The following is a 21,926-nucleotide window of genomic DNA, read 5'->3' on the forward strand; positions in this document are numbered from 1 at the left end:
AAAGATAGAGACAGATATAAACAAAGATGGAGACAGACATAAACAAAGAGAGACAGATATAAACAAAGATGAAGACAGATATAAACAAAGAGAGACAGATATAAACAAAGATGAAGACAGATATAAACAAAGAGAGACAGATATAAACAAAGATGAAGACAGATAAAAAACAAACGTTAATATAAGTCTGGAAGTTGTTTTTTAATGCTTTTATATTTTTGAATAAAGTGTCGCTTTAAAAGGTCTGGAAACAGCTTTGATAACGGAATACTTTTAGGTTGAAACGTGCTCGTCAACATCGCCGTAAAGAAGGAGGAGTCAGAGCGCGGCGCCGTTCCACCAGCTACAGGTTTAATATCAGATCAACAACAGTAGAAAAACAGAGGCAGAGGCTACCAGACAAAAAGAAGAGTAGGAAATCCAACAGCATCCAACAGGCTCTTTAAAATAATTCCTCTGTACAGTATTTACACACACACACACACACACACACACACACAGAGTACAGTACGGCTACACACTGAGGAGGAGCAGGAGTCTGAGGATGCCCTCTGATTGGTCCGTCCTCCTCTGTCCACAGTATTTTTTTCTTCTTCTTCTGTGAAGCTGAGAAGCTTCCAGCTGAAGGTGTGACGGCGTCCGGTGGAGTTCACAGAGGTCAAAGGTCACGGCTGGGAGGGAGAGGGGTCGCAGAAATGTGAGGAGAAAATAAGTAACTGTGTGGCGACTGACAGGAAGTGACTGCTCCGCCCCTCCTCCCCTCTCGACCCGCCTCCACAACAACAGCTGCTCCTCTGAACCACCGGCAGCACCTCAACGCGTCTCCACCCACCAGGTCCTCTTTGTCCCCGAGCCCAGACCTCCGCTGCCCGCCCACCCGAGCACCATGGAACCGTCTGCGACCAGTAGAACCAGTGGTACCAGCAGAACCAGCAGAACTAGCAGAACCAGTGGAAACAGCAGGACCAGCAGAATTCAACCCAGCAGTCCGGCAGAGCGGGTGGGGGCGGAGCAGCCGGCTGGACGTCCAGGCAGAGAAATCAAACGTACACAAACACCATTGAACTGATGTCGAAACAGAAACGCTTCCTCATGTGATCCGGTCACATGACTCTGGGCAGGATGGAGGTCGGCCAATCACGTGTGCCTACGGACGGGAGAGGCAGGCTTAGAAAACACATACAAATATCACTGCAGGTGCATTCAGTGTTTATGGTGCTGGAGCTGATCTGGAGTCAGAATCGTTACTTAACCGTCCAAAACCCCCGAAACAGAACCTCACGGGTTCAGCTCCCCGTTCACAGCTTTTCATCTTCATATTATATCATGTTATATGTCCAGGGCTTTTATTGTGAAAGGAACGAACAGAAGGAGTGGATCTGGTCTGGTTAAAAGGACGAATAAAGCTGACGGGATCGAGGTTGATCAACCAATCACGTTGGAGGAACCAGAGTCTGAACCTCAAAGGAAGCTCAGACCTGATCCCTCCTTCCCTTTCACAATAAAAGCTGGATAGGTTCTTTTAGGTTCTGACACACAGCTGAGTCTTACCGTTCTCACCTCCGTGCGGGGGGGTACATGGACGGGGCGGAGGCCTGTTGACTGGCAACCATGGCTGAGGAGGAGAGGCCTGGGGGGGAGAGAGAGAGAGAGAGAGAGAGAGAGAGAGGGGGGGGGAGAGGGAAGAGAGAGAGAGAGAGAGAGGGGGGGGGGGGAGAGGGAGAGGGGGAAGAGGGAGAGAGGGGGAGAGAGAGAGAGAGAGGGGGGGGGGAGAGAGAGAGAGAGAGAGAGAGAGAGAGAGGGGGGGGGGAGAGAGAGAGAGAGAGAGAGAGAGAGAGAGAGAGAGAGGGGGGGGGGGAAGAGGGAGAGAGGGGGGAGAGAGAGAGGGGGGGAGAGAGGAAAGAGAGAGAGAGAGAGGGGGGAGAGAGGGAGAGGGGGAAGAGAGAGAGAGAGAGGGGGGAGAGAGGAAAGAAAGAGAGGGGGAGAGAGGGAAGAGAGAGAGAGAGAGGGGAGAGAGATTCATTAGTTATCCACACAGGAAAGGACACACCCAGTGGACAGACAGGTGTCTCGCCTGAGCGGACAGACAGGTGTCTCACCTGAGCGGACAGACAGGTGTCTCGCCTGTGGGGACAGACAGGTGTCTCGCCTGAGCGGACAGACAGGTGTCTCACCTGAGCGGACAGACAGGTGTCTCGCCTGTGGGGACAGACAGGTGTCTCGCCTGAGCGGACAGACAGATGTCTCGCCTGAGCGGACAGACAGGTGTCTCGCCTGAGCGGACAGACAGATGTCTCGCCTGAGCGGACAGACAGGTGTCTCGCCTGAGCGGACAGACAGGTGTCTCGCCTGAGCGGACAGACAGGTGTCTCGCCTGTGGGGACAGACAGGTGTCTCGCCTGTGGGGACAGACAGGTGTCTCGCCTGAGCGGACAGACAGATGTCTCGCCTGAGCGGACAGACAGGTGTCTCGCCTGTGGGGACAGACAGGTGTCTCGCCTGAGCGGACAGACAGATGTCTCGCCTGAGCGGACAGACAGGTGTCTCGCCTGTGGGGACAGACAGGTGTCTCGCCTGTGGGGACAGACAGGTGTCTCGCCTGAGCGGACAGACAGATGTCTCGCCTGAGCGGACAGACAGGTGTCTCGCCTGTGGGGACAGACAGGTGTCTCGCCTGAGCGGACAGACAGATGTCTCGCCTGAGCGGACAGACAGGTGTCTCGCCTGTGGGGACAGACAGGTGTCTCGCCTGAGCGGACAGACAGATGTCTCGCCTGAGCGGACAGACAGGTGTCTCGCCTGTGGGGACAGACAGGTGTCTCGCCTGAGCGGACAGACAGATGTCTCGCCTGAGCGGACAGACAGGTGTCTCGCCTGTGGGGACAGACAGGTGTCTCGCCTGTGGGGACAGACAGGTGTCTCACCTGAGCGGACAGACAGGTGTCTCACCTGAGCGGACAGACAGGTGTCTCGGTGTCTCACCTGAGGCGTAGGACAGGTCGTACTGTCCCGACAGCAGCGGGTAGCCCAGGTGGTGATGGGAAGGCAACATGCGTTGGGAGGGCGAGGTCCGGGGCCGGTCTCCCTCCCGGTCCCGGTCGTGGGGGGTCTTGTTGTCCTGGACCGACGGGGACTTGCTCTTGTACTGGCTGGCGTGCTGCTGCAGCAGCTCCAGAGCTTTGGCCTCGCCGGGCGGCTTCACCGTGGGACTGGACCTGGAGGGCTTCTCCACCTCCTCCCCCCCCGACACCTTGGCCCCGTACGAGGGGAAGGAGTAACCGGCCGGCAGGTAGGAGCCTGAGGGCAGACAGGGAGAGTTCACCTGGAGGTCTAGCTCACCTGGAGGTCTAGCTCACCTGGAGGTCTAGTTCACCTGGAGGTCTAGCTCACCTGGAGGTCTAGCTCACCTGGAGGTCTAGCTCACCTGGAGGTCTAGCTCACCTGGAGGTCTAGTTCACCTGGAGGTCTAGTTCACATGGAGGTCTAGTTCACCTGGAGGTCTAGCTCACCTGGAGGTCTAGCTCACCTGGAGGTCTAGTTCACCTGGAGGTCTAGTTCACATGGAGGTCTAGTTCACCTGGAGGTCTAGCTCACCTGGAGGTCTAGTTCACCTGGAGGTCTAGTTCACATGGAGGTCTAGTTCACCTGGAGGTCTAGCTCACCTGGAGGTCTAGTTCACCTGGAGGTCTAGTTCACCTGGAGGTCTAGCTCACCTGGAGGTCTAGTTCACCTGGAGGTCTAGTTCACCTGGAGGTCTAGTTCACCTGGAGGTCTAGTTCACCTGGAGGTCTAGCTCACCTGGAGGTCTAGTTCACCTGGAGGTCTAGTTCACCTGGAGGTCTAGCTCACCTGGAGGTCTAGTTCACCTGGAGGTCTAGCTCACATGGAGGTCTAGTTCACCTGGAGGTCTAGTTCACCTGGAGGTCTAGCTCACCTGGAGGTCTAGTTCACCTGGAGGTCTAGTTCACCTGGAGGTCTAGTTCACCTGGAGGTCTAGTTCACCTGGAGGTCTAGTTCACCTGGAGGTCTAGCTCACCTGGAGGTCTAGTTCACCTGGAGGTCTAGTTCACCTGGAGGTCTAGTTCACCTGGAGGTCTAGTTCACCTGGAGGTCTAGCTCACCTGGAGGTCTAGTTCACCTGGAGGTCTAGTTCACCTGGAGGTCTAGCTCACCTGGAGGTCTAGTTCACCTGGAGGTCTAGTTCACCTGGAGGTCTAGTTCACCTGGAGGTCTAGTTCACCTGCACTACTTAAATACAATGATTCATTCAAACACTCATTCTCAGTGGTTATGAAGTTAATAATTAAATTAAATATATTATATTATATTTGTTCTCAGTGTTAATGACGTTTTTATGTTATATTCATCATTAGTTATTATATTTATTATATTATATTTATATTTGTTCTCAGTGTTCAGAGCATTAGGAAGTTAAAAATAATTCATCTTTAATATTTATTTTATATTCTGATTTATTCTAGTTCATCACCAACACTACATTTTACTGGATTACACCTGAACGCATCACGAGAACATTGTCATTTACCTTCAGCCAGTACTCGTGTTCACTGAGCGGAGCCTGAACGCATCACGAGAACGTTATCATTTACCTTCAGCCAGTACTCGTGTTCACTGAGCGGAGCCTCAACGCATCACGAGAACGTTATCATTTACCTTCAGCCAGTACTCGTGTTCACTGAGCAGAGCCTGAACGCATCACGAGAACGTTATCATTTACCTTCAGCCAGTACTCATGTTCACTGAGCAGAGCCTGAACGCATCACGAGAACGTTATCATTTACCTTCAGCCAGTACTCATGTTCACTGAGCCTGAACGCATCACGAGAACGTTATCATTTACCTTCAGCCAGTACTCGTGTTCACTGAGCGGAGCCTGAACGCATCACGAGAACGTTATCATTTACCTTCAGCCAGTACTCGTGTTCACTGAGCAGAGCCTGAACGCATCACGAGAACGTTATCATTTACCTTCAGCCAGTACTCATGTTCACTGAGCAGAGCCTGAACGCATCACGAGAACGTTATCATTTACCTTCAGCCAGTACTCGTGTTCACTGAGCAGAGCCTGAACGCATCACGAGAACGTTATCATTTACCTTCAGCCAGTACTCGTGTTCACTGAGCGGAGCCTGAATGCATCACGAGAACGTTATCATTTACCTTCAGCCAGTACTCGTGTTCACTGAGCAGAGCCTGAACGCATCACGAGAACGTTATCATTTACCTTCAGCCAGTACTCATGTTCACGCCAAGTTGCATTATGGGAACAAATTATAACGTAATAAGCGGCCAATCGATCTGTGCGTCTCCGGGATCTCACCCTCTCTACCTGGTGTTAGATCAATAATCAGCCCCCCCCCCCCCTTACCAGGGTAGTTCTGCATCATGACGGAGGGCATGCCCCGGTAGCCTGGGTGGCTGGGCTCGTAGCCGTGGCTGTAGGCGTACGGCCCGTGCATGTAGGGCATGTAGCCCTGGTGGTGCTGGGCCAGCGGGGAGGAGAACTGCATGTGTGGGGGGGGGCGCGCCTCTTTCCCTCCCCCCCGGTGCTCCTCCGGAGGCAGCTGAGTCCTGCCCTCCGCCCCCTCCTTGGCCTCCTCCTTCTGGAGACCCTCCTTCGGCCGCGGCCTCTCCTCTTTCCCCTTCCGGTCGCGCTCCCTCTCCCGGTCTTCCTTCCACCGGTGGTCCTCCTCCTGAGGTTTAGGGGCTTCGGAGTATTTGTTGGGGTAGACGTACGGCCACAAGCGCGAGTCCGGCTCCTGCAGGAGAAGAGACGTCAGGAAAGATGGCCGACAGCATCTTCATTTGGATCGGGTTAACACTTAATGCCAGAAACAGAGATTTCACAGAGATCTGGAGTGAAGTAGTGACCTGTCAATCACCTTGTAGCCCCGCCCCTAAAGCATCCCCTGCTTTATGGTCTGTTTGACTCTAAATGACCATAATTTACTAAATGAACATCATTCTGTATTGAAGAAGACTTGAAACTAGAGATTGAGACCAAAAACTAATGTTTACAATGTTTACTGAGGGAATAAATCAAGTCATCATAATTGTCAACGTGTTTTTAAACCATTAAAATGTAAACTCTATATTTCGTCTGGGAGCTGCAGTTACCTGTCTGTACCACATGGCGGGCTCCACACCTGCCGACTTGGCCTCCTCTTTCCCATGATGCCCTGCTTCGCTCAGCTTCATCTTCAGACCCTCGCACTGCGCCGCGGGCGCCTTCTGGTCCTCCACCTTCGCCATGATGACCGACTTGGACTGCTCCGCAGCCGGCGGGGGCTCTTTGGGCTTGCTGGGGTTGGGCCCCCCCTTGGCGCCTAGGTCGGCAAGGCTGGGGGCTCTGGACAGTGTGGGGGGCCCCGAGGCTTTCTGCTTCCACTCCTCCTTCACACAGGCCTCCCGCTCTTTGCCCTCGGCCTTCTTGTCGACCGGCCGCTGCCGGTCCTCGTACTGCTGGCGGTAGGCGGGGTTGGAGGCCAGCAGGTGGGCGTGGTAGGCCTGGTCCGGGGAGTAGGAGTAGGGGGGCACGTAGTACTGGTTGTAGTACAAAGGCTGGGCGTACATGTTGGAGCGCTGCTGGATGACCGACAGCTGCTGGGGCCCCGGCTCCACATTCCTCTCCTCCTGAGGCTCCACCTTCAGCTTCACTTCCTCCTCAACCTCTGGCTCCTCCTCCTTCTCCTTCTTCACCTTCACCTGAGCTCCTTCCACGTGAGGCGGCGCTGCCGGCGCCGTACCCGGGCTGGGGTTGGGGTAGCTGGGGGAGTAGTAGGAGTCGTAGTTGGGGTAGTATGGCGATTCCTTGCTGGGAGCCTGAGGGGGGAACAGGGCCTTCTTGGCCCCCTCCCGAGGCCCCTGGTCGGGTTCGGTTTTGACCTTCACCCCCTCCGCCTTCCCCTCCCCGTCCTCCCCGGCGTCGGAGATGTCGGAGTAGGCGGGGCTGCCGGTTTGGTCGGCCCCGTTGAGGTGGGGCCCGGCCTCCATCCTGCTGCCCACGCCGATGGATGGGCTGGGCGCGTTGTCCGAGAAGCTGTACACCTTGTCGGCCTCGGCCTTGATGCTGGCCAGCCGGCTCTGTTGGGCTTCCGTGGAGCCGTTGAGCAAAGCATCGGACGAGTCAGAGTACGGGCTCTTCCCCTCCTCCGGCCTCCCCCCTTTCCCCTTCGGGCTGTCCCCCTCCTTCCCTCCCTCCCTCTTCTTCTTGTCCTTCTTCTTTTTGTCCTTGGTGGGGGTGGGGCTGGAGGCGGGGTCCGCCAGAGGAGGCGGTTTGGACTGGATGCTCTTCAGCTGAGGGCTCTTGGGGACGGGCTGTACCACTGAGGCCAGCGCGGGGGAGGACGCCTGCATGCCATAGGGTGAGGGGGTGTTGGGGGCGGGGGGGCGCCCCTGCTTCAGGCCTTTCTGGGGAAGTTTATCAGCTTTGGCCCCGGCTGCCATCTTTTTCGACTTCCTGTCGTCCATTCCGTCGTTGCTGGCCTCGTCCGACAAACACCCCGCCTCCTCGCCTCCGTCCGTCCCCTCGGGCTCCGCCCCTTCCACCTCGCCCGCCTTCTTCCTTCCCTTGGACGTCGGCTTCCCCGGCGAAGGGGACGGGGCGTCGAACCCCCGTCCCTTCGGTGTGGTGGAGCGGGCGGGGGAGATGGAGGCGCCATTGCAGGAGGCGGGGTCAGGCTGGAGGGTGGGGTCGTCCCCGTACTCGCTGTCGCCGTCCTGGTCGAATCGGATGTCGTGGTCGTTGTGCGCTCTCGCCTGGTGGTACTTGAGGCCGTTGATGTGCTTGTACTTCTTGTTGCAGTTGGGGTGGGGGCAGTCGATGAGCACGGGGGAGGTCCGGTCCAGCGGCGGGGGGGGCAGGCGGTCACAATTACCTCCGGGGAGGGGCAGCGCGCCGCCGGTGTAGTTGGTTCTCATCCGCTTGGAGGCCTTGGTGTCCTCCGAGCTGGAGGTGGGCTCCATGTCGGAGGCGGGCTTGGTCTTCCTCTTGGCGGAGGACGGGCTGGCCTTGGCGTCCTCGGCAGCGCCGGCCGTCTGGCTTCCTCTCCGTCCTTTGCTGTTGGCGGCGGCGCCGCGCGTCTTGCCGCCGCCGCTGCCTCTGTTGTCCGAGGAGTTGCTGTTGTCGTTGAGCGGCGTGTTGCCGCCGGGACGCATCCTCTTCCCCCGACCGCGGCCGGTCCGCATCTCCACGTCGCTGGTGGGAGACTCGCAGAACCTGAGGACAGAAGATAAGGAGGAGGATCTTAAATTTATTTGACCAACAAACCTCTAAAGCTCCGCCCACTTATTTGTGCCGTTTGTTGCAAAATCAAGACGACGAGGGATTATAATTATTATTAATATGTGTAAACTCATATCTCATGTTCATAAACTACTTTATTACCTTTAAACAAATGTAGAGAAACAAGTCTTAAATGAAAACAAAGGTTGAATATCCTGTAAAATAGATAGATAGAGGTAGAAAGGTAGATAGATAGATAGGTAGAGATATAGATAGGTAGATAGATATGTAGATAGATAGATAGAGATATAGATAGGTAGATAGATAGATATGTAGATAGATAGGTATATATATATATATATATATATATATATATATATGTAGATAGATAGATAGATAGATAGGTAGAGAGATCTATAGGTAGATATGTAGAGAGATAGGTAGAGAGAGATATAGGTAGAAAGATATATATAGGTAGATAGATAGGTAGATAGATATGTAGATAGGTAGGTAGATAGGTAGGTAGAGAGAGATAGGTAGAGAGATATATATATGTAGATGATAGATAAGTAGAGATATAGGTAGAGAGATAGATATGTAGATAGATAGATGGTTAGATAGATAGGTAGATATAGATATGTAGATAGAGAGGTAGAAAGGTAGATAGGTAGAGAGATAGATTGATAGATAGGTAGGTAGATAGATAGATAGGAAGAGAGAGATATAGGTAGATAGATAGGTAGAGATAGATAGGTAGAGATAGATAGGTAGAGAGATAGGTAGAGATATATATAGGTCCGTATATCTCTATAGATAGGTATAGAGATATGTAGAGAGATAGATAGGTAGGTAGATAGATAGATAGGTAGAGAGATAGATAGGTAGAGAGATATATATGTAGATGATAGATAGGTAGAGATATAGGTAGAGAGATAGATATGTAGATGATAGATAGGTAGAGATATAGGTAGAGAGATAGATATGTAGATAGATAGATGGGTAGATAGATATGTAGATAGATAGATATAGGTAGATAGATAGATAGATAGGTAGAGAGCTAGATAGGTAGATAGAGAGGTAGAAAGGCAGGTAGGTAGAGATATAGATTGATAGATAGATAGGTAGGTAGATAGATAGAGAGATAGAGAGATAGGTAGAGAGATAGACAGATAGAGAGATAGATTGATAGATAGATATGTAGATAGGTAGGTAGATAGATAGGTAGAGAGATATATATGTAGATAGATAGATATGTAGAGAGATAGATAGATAGAGATAGATAGGTAGAGAGATATATATGTAGATAGATAGATAGGTAGAGAGATAGATAGGTAGAGATAGATAGGTAGAGAGATATATATGTAGATAGATAGATAGGTAGAGATAGATAGGTAGAGAGATATATATGTAGATAGATAGATAGGTAGAGAGATATATATGTAGATAGATAGATAGGTAGAGAGATAGATAGGTAGAGATATAGGTATGTAGATAGATAGATAGGTAGAGAGATAGATATGTAGAAATAGAAAGATATAGAGATAGGTAGAGAGATAGATAGGTAGAGAGTTAGATATGTAGAGATAGATAGGTAGAGATAGGTATGTAGATAGATAGATAGGTAGAGAGATAGATAGGTAGAGATAGGTAGAGAGATATATATGTAGATAGATAGATAGGTAGATAGATATAGGTAGATAGATATGTAGAGAGATAGGTAGAGAGGTAGAAAGGTAGATATATAGATAGGTAGATATAGATAGGTAGATATAGATAGATAGGTAGATAGATGTATAGATATATAGAGAGATAGGTAGGTAGAGAGATAGATATGTAGATAGATAGGTAGAGAGATAGATATGTAGAGAGATATATATGTAGAGATAGATAGGTAGATGGATAGATAGGTAGAGATAGGTAGGTAGATAGATAGCTAGAGAGATAGATATGTAGATAGATAGGAAGAGAGATATGTAGAGAGATAGATAGGTAGAGAGATAGACAGATAATAGAGAGAGAGATAGATAGGTAGAGATAGATAGGTAGAGATAGATAGATATAGAGATAGATAGATAGATAGATAGATAGATAGATAGATAGATAGATAGAGAGATAGATAGATAGAGAGGTAGATAGGTAGATAGATAGATAGATAGATAGATAGAGAGGTAGATAGGTAGATAGATAGATAGATAGATAGATAGATAGATAGATAGATAGATAGATAGATAGATAGATAGATGTGATTTATTACAGTGAGCCAGTTAGATTCAGGCAGTGATGACGGGCGTCTCAACGCTGATTTGCTTTCACAACTCAGCGTTGGGCGAATGAGGCGAATCTTTTGCTTTTTGCGTCATTTCGCACGGCAAAAATGTGCTTCATCCGCATCCATTGTTGTCTGTGCATTGACTTTGCGTGGGATCTACTTGTGAACGCAGCATGAGAGCTTGAACCAGACCCGACTGGCGTTCTTGGTACCTGGGAGGGGCCCAGTCGTGCCGGGTGCAGTCCAGTAGGGTTCCCACGTAGGTCTTGTTCCTCCAGGTGACGTTAACAACCAGCATGCCTGCAGACACAAACCATGACGTTTATTTGGCCTGAAGACAGACGAGTGTTTCTTAAGAAGGGAAAGCAGGAGATCAGGAAACTATCCACAGTCCTTTGATTTCCAGATGGAAGTAGTTTTATTATTTTATAATATAATATTGGTTATATATTGGCTAATACTGGTTCTTAAAAATAAAAATATTTAAAAAAAGGGTAATAAATAAAATAAATAAAATAAATAAAATAAATAAAATAAATAAAATAAATAAAATAAATAAAATAAATAAAATAAATAAAATAAAATATGCTACATCTGTGAACTGCTCACCGTCCTCCGTCTCCTGCCACACGATGCCCTCCAGGTTGACGCTGGTGCCTGGCTCACAGGGTCCTAGGCACTCCGGCTCCGTCCCCAGTGCCGCGTCCACCGTGTTCACCGCCACCGAGCGCGTGCGGACCATGATCTGCTCGCAGGGAGACGAGATGTTGCTGGTGGGGAGGGGAGCGAGGAGGTGGAGAGGAGGAGCAGGAGGAGCAGGAGTGGAGACAGGAGACTCCATCTGGGGGTGGGGGGGGGAGAAGACGAGATTATTACATCACAATATGGAACCAAAGGTCATACGTTCTGACACTACGCAGACATGGAGAGGACGGAGGGCAACAACAAGGAGCAGAGAGCAGATCTTCCTCCATGAATGTTCGTAATCGAAGGATTGATCAATGAGCAAATAACAAATCAATAACTGCTGCTTTCATCCGAGAGCAGCCCTAGCGGAGGCCAACACCCACCGGGAACGTGAAATATAGATAGTTGTACTGACGTATAATCACCAACTTAAAGCATCAAATACACATTAAATGTGTCAAGTATCCCAGACTCATCAAACGAGAACAGACTCATTATTCCCGTTTAAAGGTGGCCATTGTAAGGTCAAGACACGGGGACACCAGCGTCTGCTGCATCCCAGAGGACGGAGGTGACGGAGGTAAAGTGTGTGTGACGGACGGAGGAGGAGGAGGTGGGCCAGCTGGACCTCCAGGCTGCTGGACGCCTGCCAGCTCTGAATGGCCGATACAAGCTCAATGGAGCTGCAGCTGTGGTGGAGGCACAAGCTGAACACCAAGAAAATAATAAAACTACTTCCATCTGGAAATCAAAGGACTGTGGATAGTTTCCTGATCTCCTGCTTTCCCTTCTTAGGAAACACTCGTCTGTCTTCAGGCCAAATAAACGTCAGAATCTCACCAACAACTCCCAGATGATGCTCCGTTCCTCTGCTAAGCATTAAGGATCCCTGTCCTCTAAGAAGCAGGTCTAGGGTCCCACAGAGGGTTCAGACCGACTCCTGCCTTAAAGGGAAACTCCAGCCATTTCACGCAGAGCTCACTCGTCACGAGGAGAACCGCTGCGACTTTGTCCAATCTACAAAAATAAAAAGAATATAAAAAAGATGGCTCGGGGCAGCGTTTCCTCTTTTAAAGAGCTGCTGCTGAACGATTAGCGCCGCTGATGAAGATTTCATCAAATATGAAATATGGGATCAAGATTTGCAGTCAATGTAACACCAGGTTTGGGTTCACGTGAGGATTCGATGAGCTACAGCTGATCCTGAACGCTACTTCAGCAAGTATCCAACAACAAGATGAATATTCTGCACCACGTGGCCTCTTAACCTCCAACAGCGTTTATATGACCTCATCTTGGCTTCCAGAGCCCCCCCCCACACACCCACACACACACCCACACCCACACCCACCCACACACCCACACCCACAAACACACACCCACACCCACACACACCCTTACCTTCACACTGACCGCCTCCCCCTCCTCCAGCTCTTCAGGCTCGCCTTCCCCCGGCGGGTCCAGCGCCAAGTTGCCGAGCTGCTCCACCGCGATCGACTCAGGGTTCTGTTGGCCCTCGAAGGGGCCGCCGGTGTGCGCTGCCCCCGCCGGCCCGAGGGGGGCCACGCCGTCCTTCTCGCCACCGAGCCCTCCCGAGGCTGTGACCTCCATTTTTTCCTTCTTAATTTTCCCAGAAACCCCGTCTTTGTCCTTTTTCACAGCAGGGAGGGCGCGGGAGAGCTTACCAGACTTGTCGGCCCCCCTTGGGGGTGTAGTAGAGTTGGGGTTCTGGGTCAGTGGGTCCCCGGGGGGCCGACCCCGAACCTCTTTCTTGGCTGCGTCCGAGACCGGGGCCTTAGCGCCCTCCTTTGAGTTCTTACTACGTTTGGATTTGGATTTGCTCTCTTTGCCCTGCGCGACTCCTGCAGGGCTCACGAACTTGATATTGTCCGGTAGCGAGGCCACGGTGCCGGGGGCGGCCATGCCCCCGCCCCCCTCCTTACCGCTCGACATCTCCAGCTTGTCCTTCTCCAGGTCGGCGTCCAGGTCGATGATCAGGTTGCCTACGCCGATATCCCACTCGTCGCCGCTGTCGTACGCGTCCACCGCGTTGGAGTCCACACCTTTCCCACCTGCAGGGCCGCTGCTGAGGGACATCTTAGTGGGAGCGTCCCGGAGCCAGAGGAGGGCCAGAGGAGGGCCAGAGGAGGGCGCCTCCTCAGGGCCCGGACACACGCCACCGCCCAGCTCCCCACATTGCCTCCTGCACACGGGACAGACCACAGGTTACACAAAGAGGAGGAGGAGAAAGAGGGGAAGGAGGAGGAGGAGGACGAGGAGGGGGAAGAGGAAGAGGAGGAGGACGAGGAGGACAAGGAGGAGGAGGAGGACGAGGAGGGGGAAGAGGAAGAGGAGGAGGACGAGGAGGAGGGGGAAGAGGAGGACGAGGAGGAGGAGGAGGAGGAGATACAGAGACACGCCCTCGTCTAGAGATACAGAGACACGCCATCGTCTAGAGATACAGAGACACGCCCTCGTCTAGAGATACAGAGACACGCCCTCGTCTAGAGATGCAGAGACACGCCATCGTCTAGAGATGCAGAGACACGCCCTCGTCTAGAGATGCAGAGACACGCCCTCGTCTAGAGATACAGAGACACGCCATCGTCTAGAGATACAGAGACACGCCCTCGTCTAGAGATGCAGAGACACGCCCTCGTCTAGAGATACAGAGACACGCCCTCGTCTAGAGATACAGAGACACGCCCTCGTCTAGAGATACAGAGACACGCCCTCGTCTAGAGATACAGAGACACGCCCTCGTCTAAAGATACAGAGACACGCCCTCGTCTAAAGATACAGAGACACGCCATCGTCTAAAGATACAGAGACACGCCATCGTCTAGAGATACAGAGACACGCCCTCGTCTAGAGATGCAGAGACACGCCCTCGTCTAGAGATGCAGAGACACGCCCTCGTCTAGAGATACAGAGACACGCCATCGTCTAAAGATACAGAGACACGCCCTCGTCTAAAGATACAGAGACACGCCCTCGTCTAGAGATACAGAGACACGCCATCGTCTAGAGATACAGAGACACGCCATCGTCTAAAGATACAGAGACACGCCCTCGTCTAAAGATACAGAGACACGCCATCGTCTAAAGATACAGAGACACGCCATCGTCTAGAGATACAGAGACACGCCATCGTCTAGAGATACAGAGACACGCCCTCGTCTAGAGATACAGAGACACGCCATCGTCTAGAGATGCAGAGACACGTCCTCGTCTAGAGATACAGAGACACGCCATCGTCTAGAGATACAGAGACACGCCCTTGTCTAGAGATACAGAGACACGCCCTCGTCTAGAGATACAGAGACACGCCCTCGTCTAGAGATACAGAGACACGCCCTCGTCTAGAGATACAGAGACACGCCATCGTCTAAAGATACAGAGACACGCCCTCGTCTAAAGATACAGAGACACGCCATCGTCTAGAGATACAGAGACACGCCCTCGTCTAGAGATGCAGAGACACGCCCTCGTCTAGAGATGCAGAGACACGCCATCGTCTAGAGATACAGAGACACGCCCTCGTCTAGAGATACAGAGACACGCCCTCGTCTAGAGATACAGAGACACGCCATCGTCTAGAGATACAGAGACACGCCCTCGTCTAGAGATGCAGAGACACGCCATCGTCTAGAGATAGAGAGACACGCCCTCGTCTAGAGATACAGAGACACGCCCTCGTCTAGAGATGCAGAGACACGCCATCGTCTAGAGATACAGAGACACGCCCTCGTCTAGAGATGCAGAGACACGCCCTCGTCTAGAGATACAGAGACACGCCCTCGTCTAGAGATACAGAGACACGCCCTCGTCTAGAGATACAGAGACACGCTCTCGTCTAGAGATACAGAGACACGCCCTCGTCTAGAGATACAGAGACACGCCCTCGTCTAGAGATACAGAGACACGCCATCGTCTAGAGATACAGAGACACGCCCTCGTCTAGAGATACAGAGACACGCCCTCGTCTAGAGATACAGAGACACGCCATCGTCTAGAGATACAGAGACACGCCCTCGTCTAGAGATACAGAGACACGCCATCGTCTAAAGATACAGAGACACGCCATCGTCTAGAGATACAGAGACACGCCCTCGTCTAAAGATACAGAGACACGCCATTGTCTAAAGATACAGAGACACGCCATCGTCTAGAGATACAGAGACACGCCCTCGTCTAGAGATACAGAGACACGCCCTCGTCTAGAGATACAGAGACACGCCATCGTCTAGAGATACAGAGACACGCCCTCGTCTAGAGATACAGAGACACGCCCTCGTCTAGAGATACAGAGACACGCCCTCGTCTAGAGATACAGAGACACGCCCTCGTCTAGAGATAGAGAGACACGCCCTCGTCAGAAAGAGGAGATCCACCACATCCAACCCAAGAAAAATGAAACCACGGCCGACGTCTGCGATATGTGAACCAATATCAATAGTGACCGATTAAATCAGGTAAACATGTACAACAAATCACTAATTAAATAAATATGTCCTCATCAATCGAGGACGATAACAAAGTAACGCTGGTTAAAATAAGATGCAAAAGCTGCATATTTATTACAATCTTTTAGTCACATCCTGATGAAACCTTTTAAACATTAAACGGCACTATTTAATGCCTCTTGTGTTCTTTATAGAAGACAAGTAGTCATGTGACCACAACCACACTATAATAAACTACAGTTCAGTTATGAAAACCAACAATAAGCATTTTGTAAGGAGGAAGTAGGTTGAGGTGAAGGAGGAAGTAGGTCGAGGTGAAGGAGGAAGTAGGTTGAGGTGAAGGAGGTAGAGGAGGAAGTAGGTTGAGGTGAAGGAGGAAGTAGGTCGAGGTGAAGGAGGAAGTAGGTTGAGGTGAAGGAGGTAGAGGAGGAAGTAGGTCGAGGTGAAGGAGGAAGTAGGTCGAGGTGAAGTAGGTTGAGGTGAAGGAGGAAGTAGGTCGAGGTGAAGGAGGTAGAAGATAATAATAATAATAATAATAATAATAATAATAATAATAATAATGTATCCTTTTCTGATCCCACATTGGGGAACTTCTTCTCTGCATTTATTTGAAGGAGGTGGTGGAGGAAGTTCTCCTTGCTATAATGCTGTAAGAATAAAAGACTAAATATCCAACTTTACTGATAACACTGAGGCTGCTCCGCCTTCTGTGATAATTAAAATACTTTAAATAATATTCATAATGATTATGCGAGTATGGTGAAGTATTTATCAGCACTCGTTCACCTAGTACTAGTATTTATGAGTACTAGTACTTGTTCACCTATACAGGGGTCGGTGGACAACCTTTCAAGGGAACACCTCTTATCTTGGAGTTTGAGGTGATGCATGTTTTAATAAGTGTTATTTTGACGTGGGCTTCAGGGCCTCTCTAGAGGGCCGTAGCTTTCATTGACCTCAATGTGGCCGACACACAACACTGGGTTTTATTTCTCCTCTTCATAGGAGTTTGATATTGTTAGAACCGGTAAAATAGCAAAACAATGTCAAGAATTGTCTTTATTCTGGTTCTATAATTTCATAAAGGGCCATATATATATGTATATATATATATATATATATATATATATATATATATATATATATATATATATATATATATATATATATATATATATATATATATATATACATACATATATATATATATATATATATACATACATATATATATATATATATATATATATATATATAAGCTGTGAAAGGACCTAGTATGACAGCTCTGCTCGCCCACTGTGTTTCCTCTGGGCTGTAAATCCCATAATCACCTCAACACTTTCACCTCCTCCTCCATGTGTCTCATGAAGACGTCTAAACCCACGTCCTCATCACCAAGAGAGGCTGGAGGCCTTCTCCTCAAGAGAGGGGATATATATATATATATATATGAGAGTTAGCACCTCCAAATCTGAGGCCATGGTGCTCTGGCGGATTGCTCCCTCCAGGTGGGGGCAAACTGCCTACCCCAAGCGAAGGAGTTCAAGTATCTCGGGGTCTTGTTCACGAGTGAGGGTAAGGTGGAGCGGGAGATCGATAGGCGGATCGGTGCGGCTGCAGCAGTAAAACAGGCGCTGTACCGGTCCGTCTTAGTGAAGAGGGAGCTGAGCCGGAAGGCAAAGCTCTCCATTTACTGGTCGGTCTACGTTCCAACCCTCACCTATGGTCACGAACTCTGGGTCGTGACCGAAAGAACGAGAACTCGGATACAAGCGGCCGAAATGAGCTTCCTCCGTAGGGTGGCCGGGCTCAGCCTTAGAGATAGGGTAAGGAGCTCGGACATCAGGGGGGAGCTCGGAGTCGAGTCGCTGCTCCTTCGTGTCCAAAGGAGTCAGCTGAGGTGGTTCATCTAGTCAGGATGCCTCCTGGACGCCTCCCATTAGAGGTTTTCCGGGCACGTCCAACTGGTAGGAGGCCCCGGGGAAGACCGAGGACACGCTGGAGGGATTATATCTCCCGGCTGGCCTTGGAACGCCTCGGGATCCCCCAGAATGAGCTGGAAAGTGTTGCGGGTGAGAGGGAAGCCTGGGTCGGCCTGCTGAACCTGCTGCCACCGCGACCCGACCCCGGATAAGAGCTGATAATGGATGGATGGATGGATGGATATATATATATATATATATATATATATATATATATATATATATATATATATGTATATATATACACATACCTCTCTGGCTGTATGTGTGGTTCTCATATACCAGCTTACAGCGGAGGAAGAGGAGGATTTAACGGCGGCTTCAGATGTCTGAGCTGCAGTTTGAAGTCAGAGGATATATCTTCAAGGAGGAAACATCTGGACCGCATTCATCCAGAGTCACTGCAACGTTCAAGGGACGGCTGGGACAAACGTGCGTTTTAGCACTCTCACGCAGACGTCTTCAATGAACGACGGCGATTAGGATCAATAAATACTCTGCTGTCTGTTCCAACACTCAGACATATCGTCTGTCAATCAGCACCAGGGACAGCACACACACACACGCTCTCATAATATAAATAACAAAAAGGAAACAGGAAGTGGATGCTCTGAAGCAGGCCTCACACCTTCAGCTTCCTGTCTGAGCATGAGAAGCTCTGAAGTCAGTAAACCATCAGAAATACTAACTGTTGTACTTTTATATAGTAAATAACCAATATCATTTGTATAGTTATCACAATATATTTTTGACTTATTTGAATCGTGACTAATTTTGAAGACATAATATTTAGTATTTCTGATGGTTTTACTGACATTAGATAAATATTCTGGAATCCTTGTCGACCACCTGCTGTAATCAAATAACATTATGGATCATCATTGATCAATAGTTATTATCGATTTTGGTGCTGATCTGAGATCTGATCCGTGAGTTTTTCTATTAAACGGCTTCAAAGTTGAAATATCCTGCACGTTAACCTCGGGACAGGCGGCCAATCAGAAGGAAGCGAGAGGCTGAACTCGGCCTCACGTTCCGGTGTCCGGTGGACGCCACGGGGCTCTGAGCCGGTGGAACGCGCACGAAGCCGTACGGCATCTGATGCAGCCGGGAGATTCACACATGAACGGCACAGAAAACTGAGCTACAACAACACGGGAACCAACTGAGTCAAATATCTGGAAACACCTGAGTGACGCAACATCACATAAGGATCAGAGTAATATGACGTCATCTGGAGCCGGGGAGGAGATTACGTCTAACTCCACGGGACAAGTGGAGGAGGTTTGCACACACACGCACGCACACGATTTTAAAGGGTTCAATGGACACTTGTGATGCTACTTTGAAGACAAACCGTGTCTGTGGGTCATCAGGATAAAAAGGATAACTCAGGATGAAATGAGGGAACGCCGTGGTTACAATCATTACAATACATTTAGTACACCTTTAGTAGCTAGCGTAGCATAGGCGGGCTCTAGCTAGTTAAGGAGTATCACTGTTACGCAACGTTTAACTAGATTCAGATTCAAGGACAACAAGGAGAATACAACAGGACTACGATGGACACACATAGGTGTGTATATGAATGTATACAAGTCAAGTGTTTCTGTAAGTTGTATAGACAAGAAATAACACTGTTACACACTGTTGACTGTTTTTGTTTACATCTACGCACAATTGTTTTGTTCCTTAATTTATAATATATATTGTATTCCATTTTTTGCATATTGTGCATTTTTATATTTACTATTGCTTTACCCATCTGTATAAATGCTGCAGTAAAGTGTCTATCTAAATAATGAATGTGTGGATATACATGTATATAGGAAGTTAAATATGGAGTGCATTTGCCCTGTAAAATGTATTCATAATGAGGGATATGTCTGTGAGAATCTGTTCCTCGTGCACGCCAGAAGACGACAGCAGTGAAAACACTGAGGAGCGATCCTGGAGGAAGCAGATTGAATCAGAGGGTCAACACAAGAAGCCAGCCGACTGTCAGTCACACATTCACACCTCCAACCAGACGTGTCCCTGGGCTTACTAGACAGATATATACATATTAGGAGGAGCATGCTTTCATATCAGCAACTAATACATCACTTTATGTATCAAATCTGCTGCAAGATACAAATAAAATTGTACCTGCTTCAGGTATTTATATCATTCGTTAGCATTGTTTAGTCACCTTACTGATGAATGTTTAGGTCGTGAGGATAGTAATCATAATCATGTGTATGTACACATACATGGACTTTGACTCCGTAAACAAAGATGATGCATTAAAGGCTAATAATGATAAGGATGGCGGGGGTTAGGCTACCCTAGCTAACCCAGATCATGTAGTTAACCTTAACTAGCCCATATAACCCAGTTAATCCAGCTAATGTCGCTAACCCAGTTACCCTAGCTATTGTAGCTAACCCAGCTACTATTAGCTGAAGAGGCCCTGGTGTTAGCTCTGCCTTCCTCTAGCATTAAGCTAACACGTACAATAACACCGATATATAAATTTATATATATATATATATATTTATATATATATTATAACCGTCAAACACACATTAACATCCACTTTAGGGCGCAACACCGACTAATATGCAGCCGTGTTTGCTCAAGCTGTGACCCGAGGCCCCACCGCGGCCCGCTAGGAGGCTAACTGCGTCCAATATCGGACGCTCTGACGGCCCAGCGACGTTCGTGTAACTGTACGATAAAACCCGAACATTTCACAACAAGCACAACCGACTTCTACCGCCGACACACGGGGCAACAACCCGGACACACAACAACGCGAATATGAACAGTTGACCCGACGTCTTAATCCGTCGCGCGATGGACAATTAACCGATGCGGTTAAAACGATGGATCCATTATCGGACAAGCGGACAACATGTCCCCAAAACACCCAAAATAACCCCGTTCATCGCTGTTCTGCAGCCGAACCACACTAATACGAGGATCAACTAGGTTGTTATACAGATAAAAAGCTTATTCAGAGTTTCTAAAACGTTTATAAACAGCTTGAAAACACACCGCCGCACCCGTGCGGGCGGTTAAAGACGACATCCAACGGTCGCTGTATCTTAGCAACAACAGCGCGGCTAACCGTGACACGGACACACGGAGACCCCGTTAATGAAAACGCATTAAAAGGTGTGAGGAGGTGGAGGTGAGAAAAAAGGAGGCACAAGCAGGTCAGACGGGGACGTGTCCGGTAATGGACGCACACGTCGCCTCCCGGGTGGCTCCAGACAAAGACAGCGGCTAACCGGCTAACCGGCTAACCGGGGACGAGCTAGCGGGATCCCGCGTTTCAACACCAGAGGAGGAAAAAAAAAAAAAGGGGAAAAGAAAAGTGATTAAAATCCCTCCGGTTCCAACGCGGCCACTCACCTCCCGGTGGTTAGAGATTCCGCTCCGGACGGCGCTCACGTGCACTCCATAGGGGTCCCCCGGTAATCCCGGTTCAGAAAAACCCGAACAACAGTTTTATAAACAAGCTCCCGAGAAACCGGAGGATCGAAGCGGCCAACGTGCTCCCAGTTCACTGGCCCGTCACACGGTCACATCCCGCAGCGGGGAGCCCTGACATGTCGGGAGTCACTTCAGGGGCCTGGTCCAGATTAAAAGCAGTCCCGGGTCGGCCATGGCTGGATGCGGGTATTCCCAGGGGCTTCTTCCCCCCGTCAACAGACGCACAGACGGCTACAGACAGACCAACAGCGCCGTGGGAGAAATGGCTGTTCGGGTACAATGCAACCAAAGCCCGGAACGCTGGATCAATGGAGGCACTGGACCTGGACTGGAGTAGAGGACCTGGACCTGGACTGGAGTAGAGGCACTGGACCTGGACTGGAGTAGAGGACCTGGACCTGGACTGGAGTAGAGGCACTGGACCTGGACTGGAGTAGGCACTGGACCTGGACTGACGTAGAGGACCTGGACCTGGACTGGAGTAGAGGACCTGGACCTGGACTGACGTAGAGGCACTGGACTGGAGTAGAGGCACTGGACCTGGACTGGAGTAGAGGACCTGGACCTGGACTGGAGTAGAGGCACTGGACTGGAGTAGAGGACCTGGACCTGGACTAAAGTAGAGGACCTGGACCTGGACTGACGTAGAGGACCTGGACCTGGACTGGAGTAGAGGCACTGGACTGGAGTAGAGGCACTGGACTGGAGTAGAGTAGAGTAGAGTAGAGGACCTGGACCTGGACTGGAGTAGAGGCACTGGACCTGGACTGGAGTAGAGGACCTGGACCTGGACTGGA

At 49.9% G+C, this 21,926-nt stretch overlaps 1 protein-coding gene across 3 annotated transcripts; it reads right to left on the bottom strand.

The window, feature by feature from the left end:
* Positions 1–330: 330 nt before the first annotated feature.
* Positions 331–21,505, bottom strand: znf609a (zinc finger protein 609a). Of its 3 annotated transcripts, none has more exons than XM_034534762.1 (9): positions 21,049–21,505; positions 12,603–13,404; positions 11,124–11,355; positions 10,727–10,814; positions 6,139–8,239; positions 5,390–5,780; positions 2,983–3,297; positions 1,561–1,630; positions 331–1,147 (listed from the first exon to the last, which is right to left on the bottom strand). In XM_034534762.1, exons 2-9 carry the CDS (start codon positions 13,296–13,298, stop codon positions 1,138–1,140), a joined length of 3,903 nt encoding a protein of 1,300 aa, XP_034390653.1. In that variant the 5' UTR covers positions 13,299–13,404; positions 21,049–21,505; the 3' UTR covers positions 331–1,137. The 3 variants fall into 3 exon arrangements, with proteins under 3 accessions (XP_034390653.1, XP_034390654.1, XP_034390655.1); XM_034534763.1 differs by having other exon boundaries at positions 1,552–1,630; positions 21,049–21,504; XM_034534764.1 differs by lacking the exons at positions 12,603–13,404; positions 21,049–21,505 and adding an exon at positions 12,042–12,162.
* Positions 21,506–21,926: the final 421 nt, after the last annotated feature.

This window comes from Cyclopterus lumpus, chromosome 6 (genome assembly GCF_009769545.1).
Source record: "Cyclopterus lumpus isolate fCycLum1 chromosome 6, fCycLum1.pri, whole genome shotgun sequence".
Lineage (NCBI taxonomy): Eukaryota > Metazoa > Chordata > Actinopteri > Perciformes > Cyclopteridae > Cyclopterus > Cyclopterus lumpus.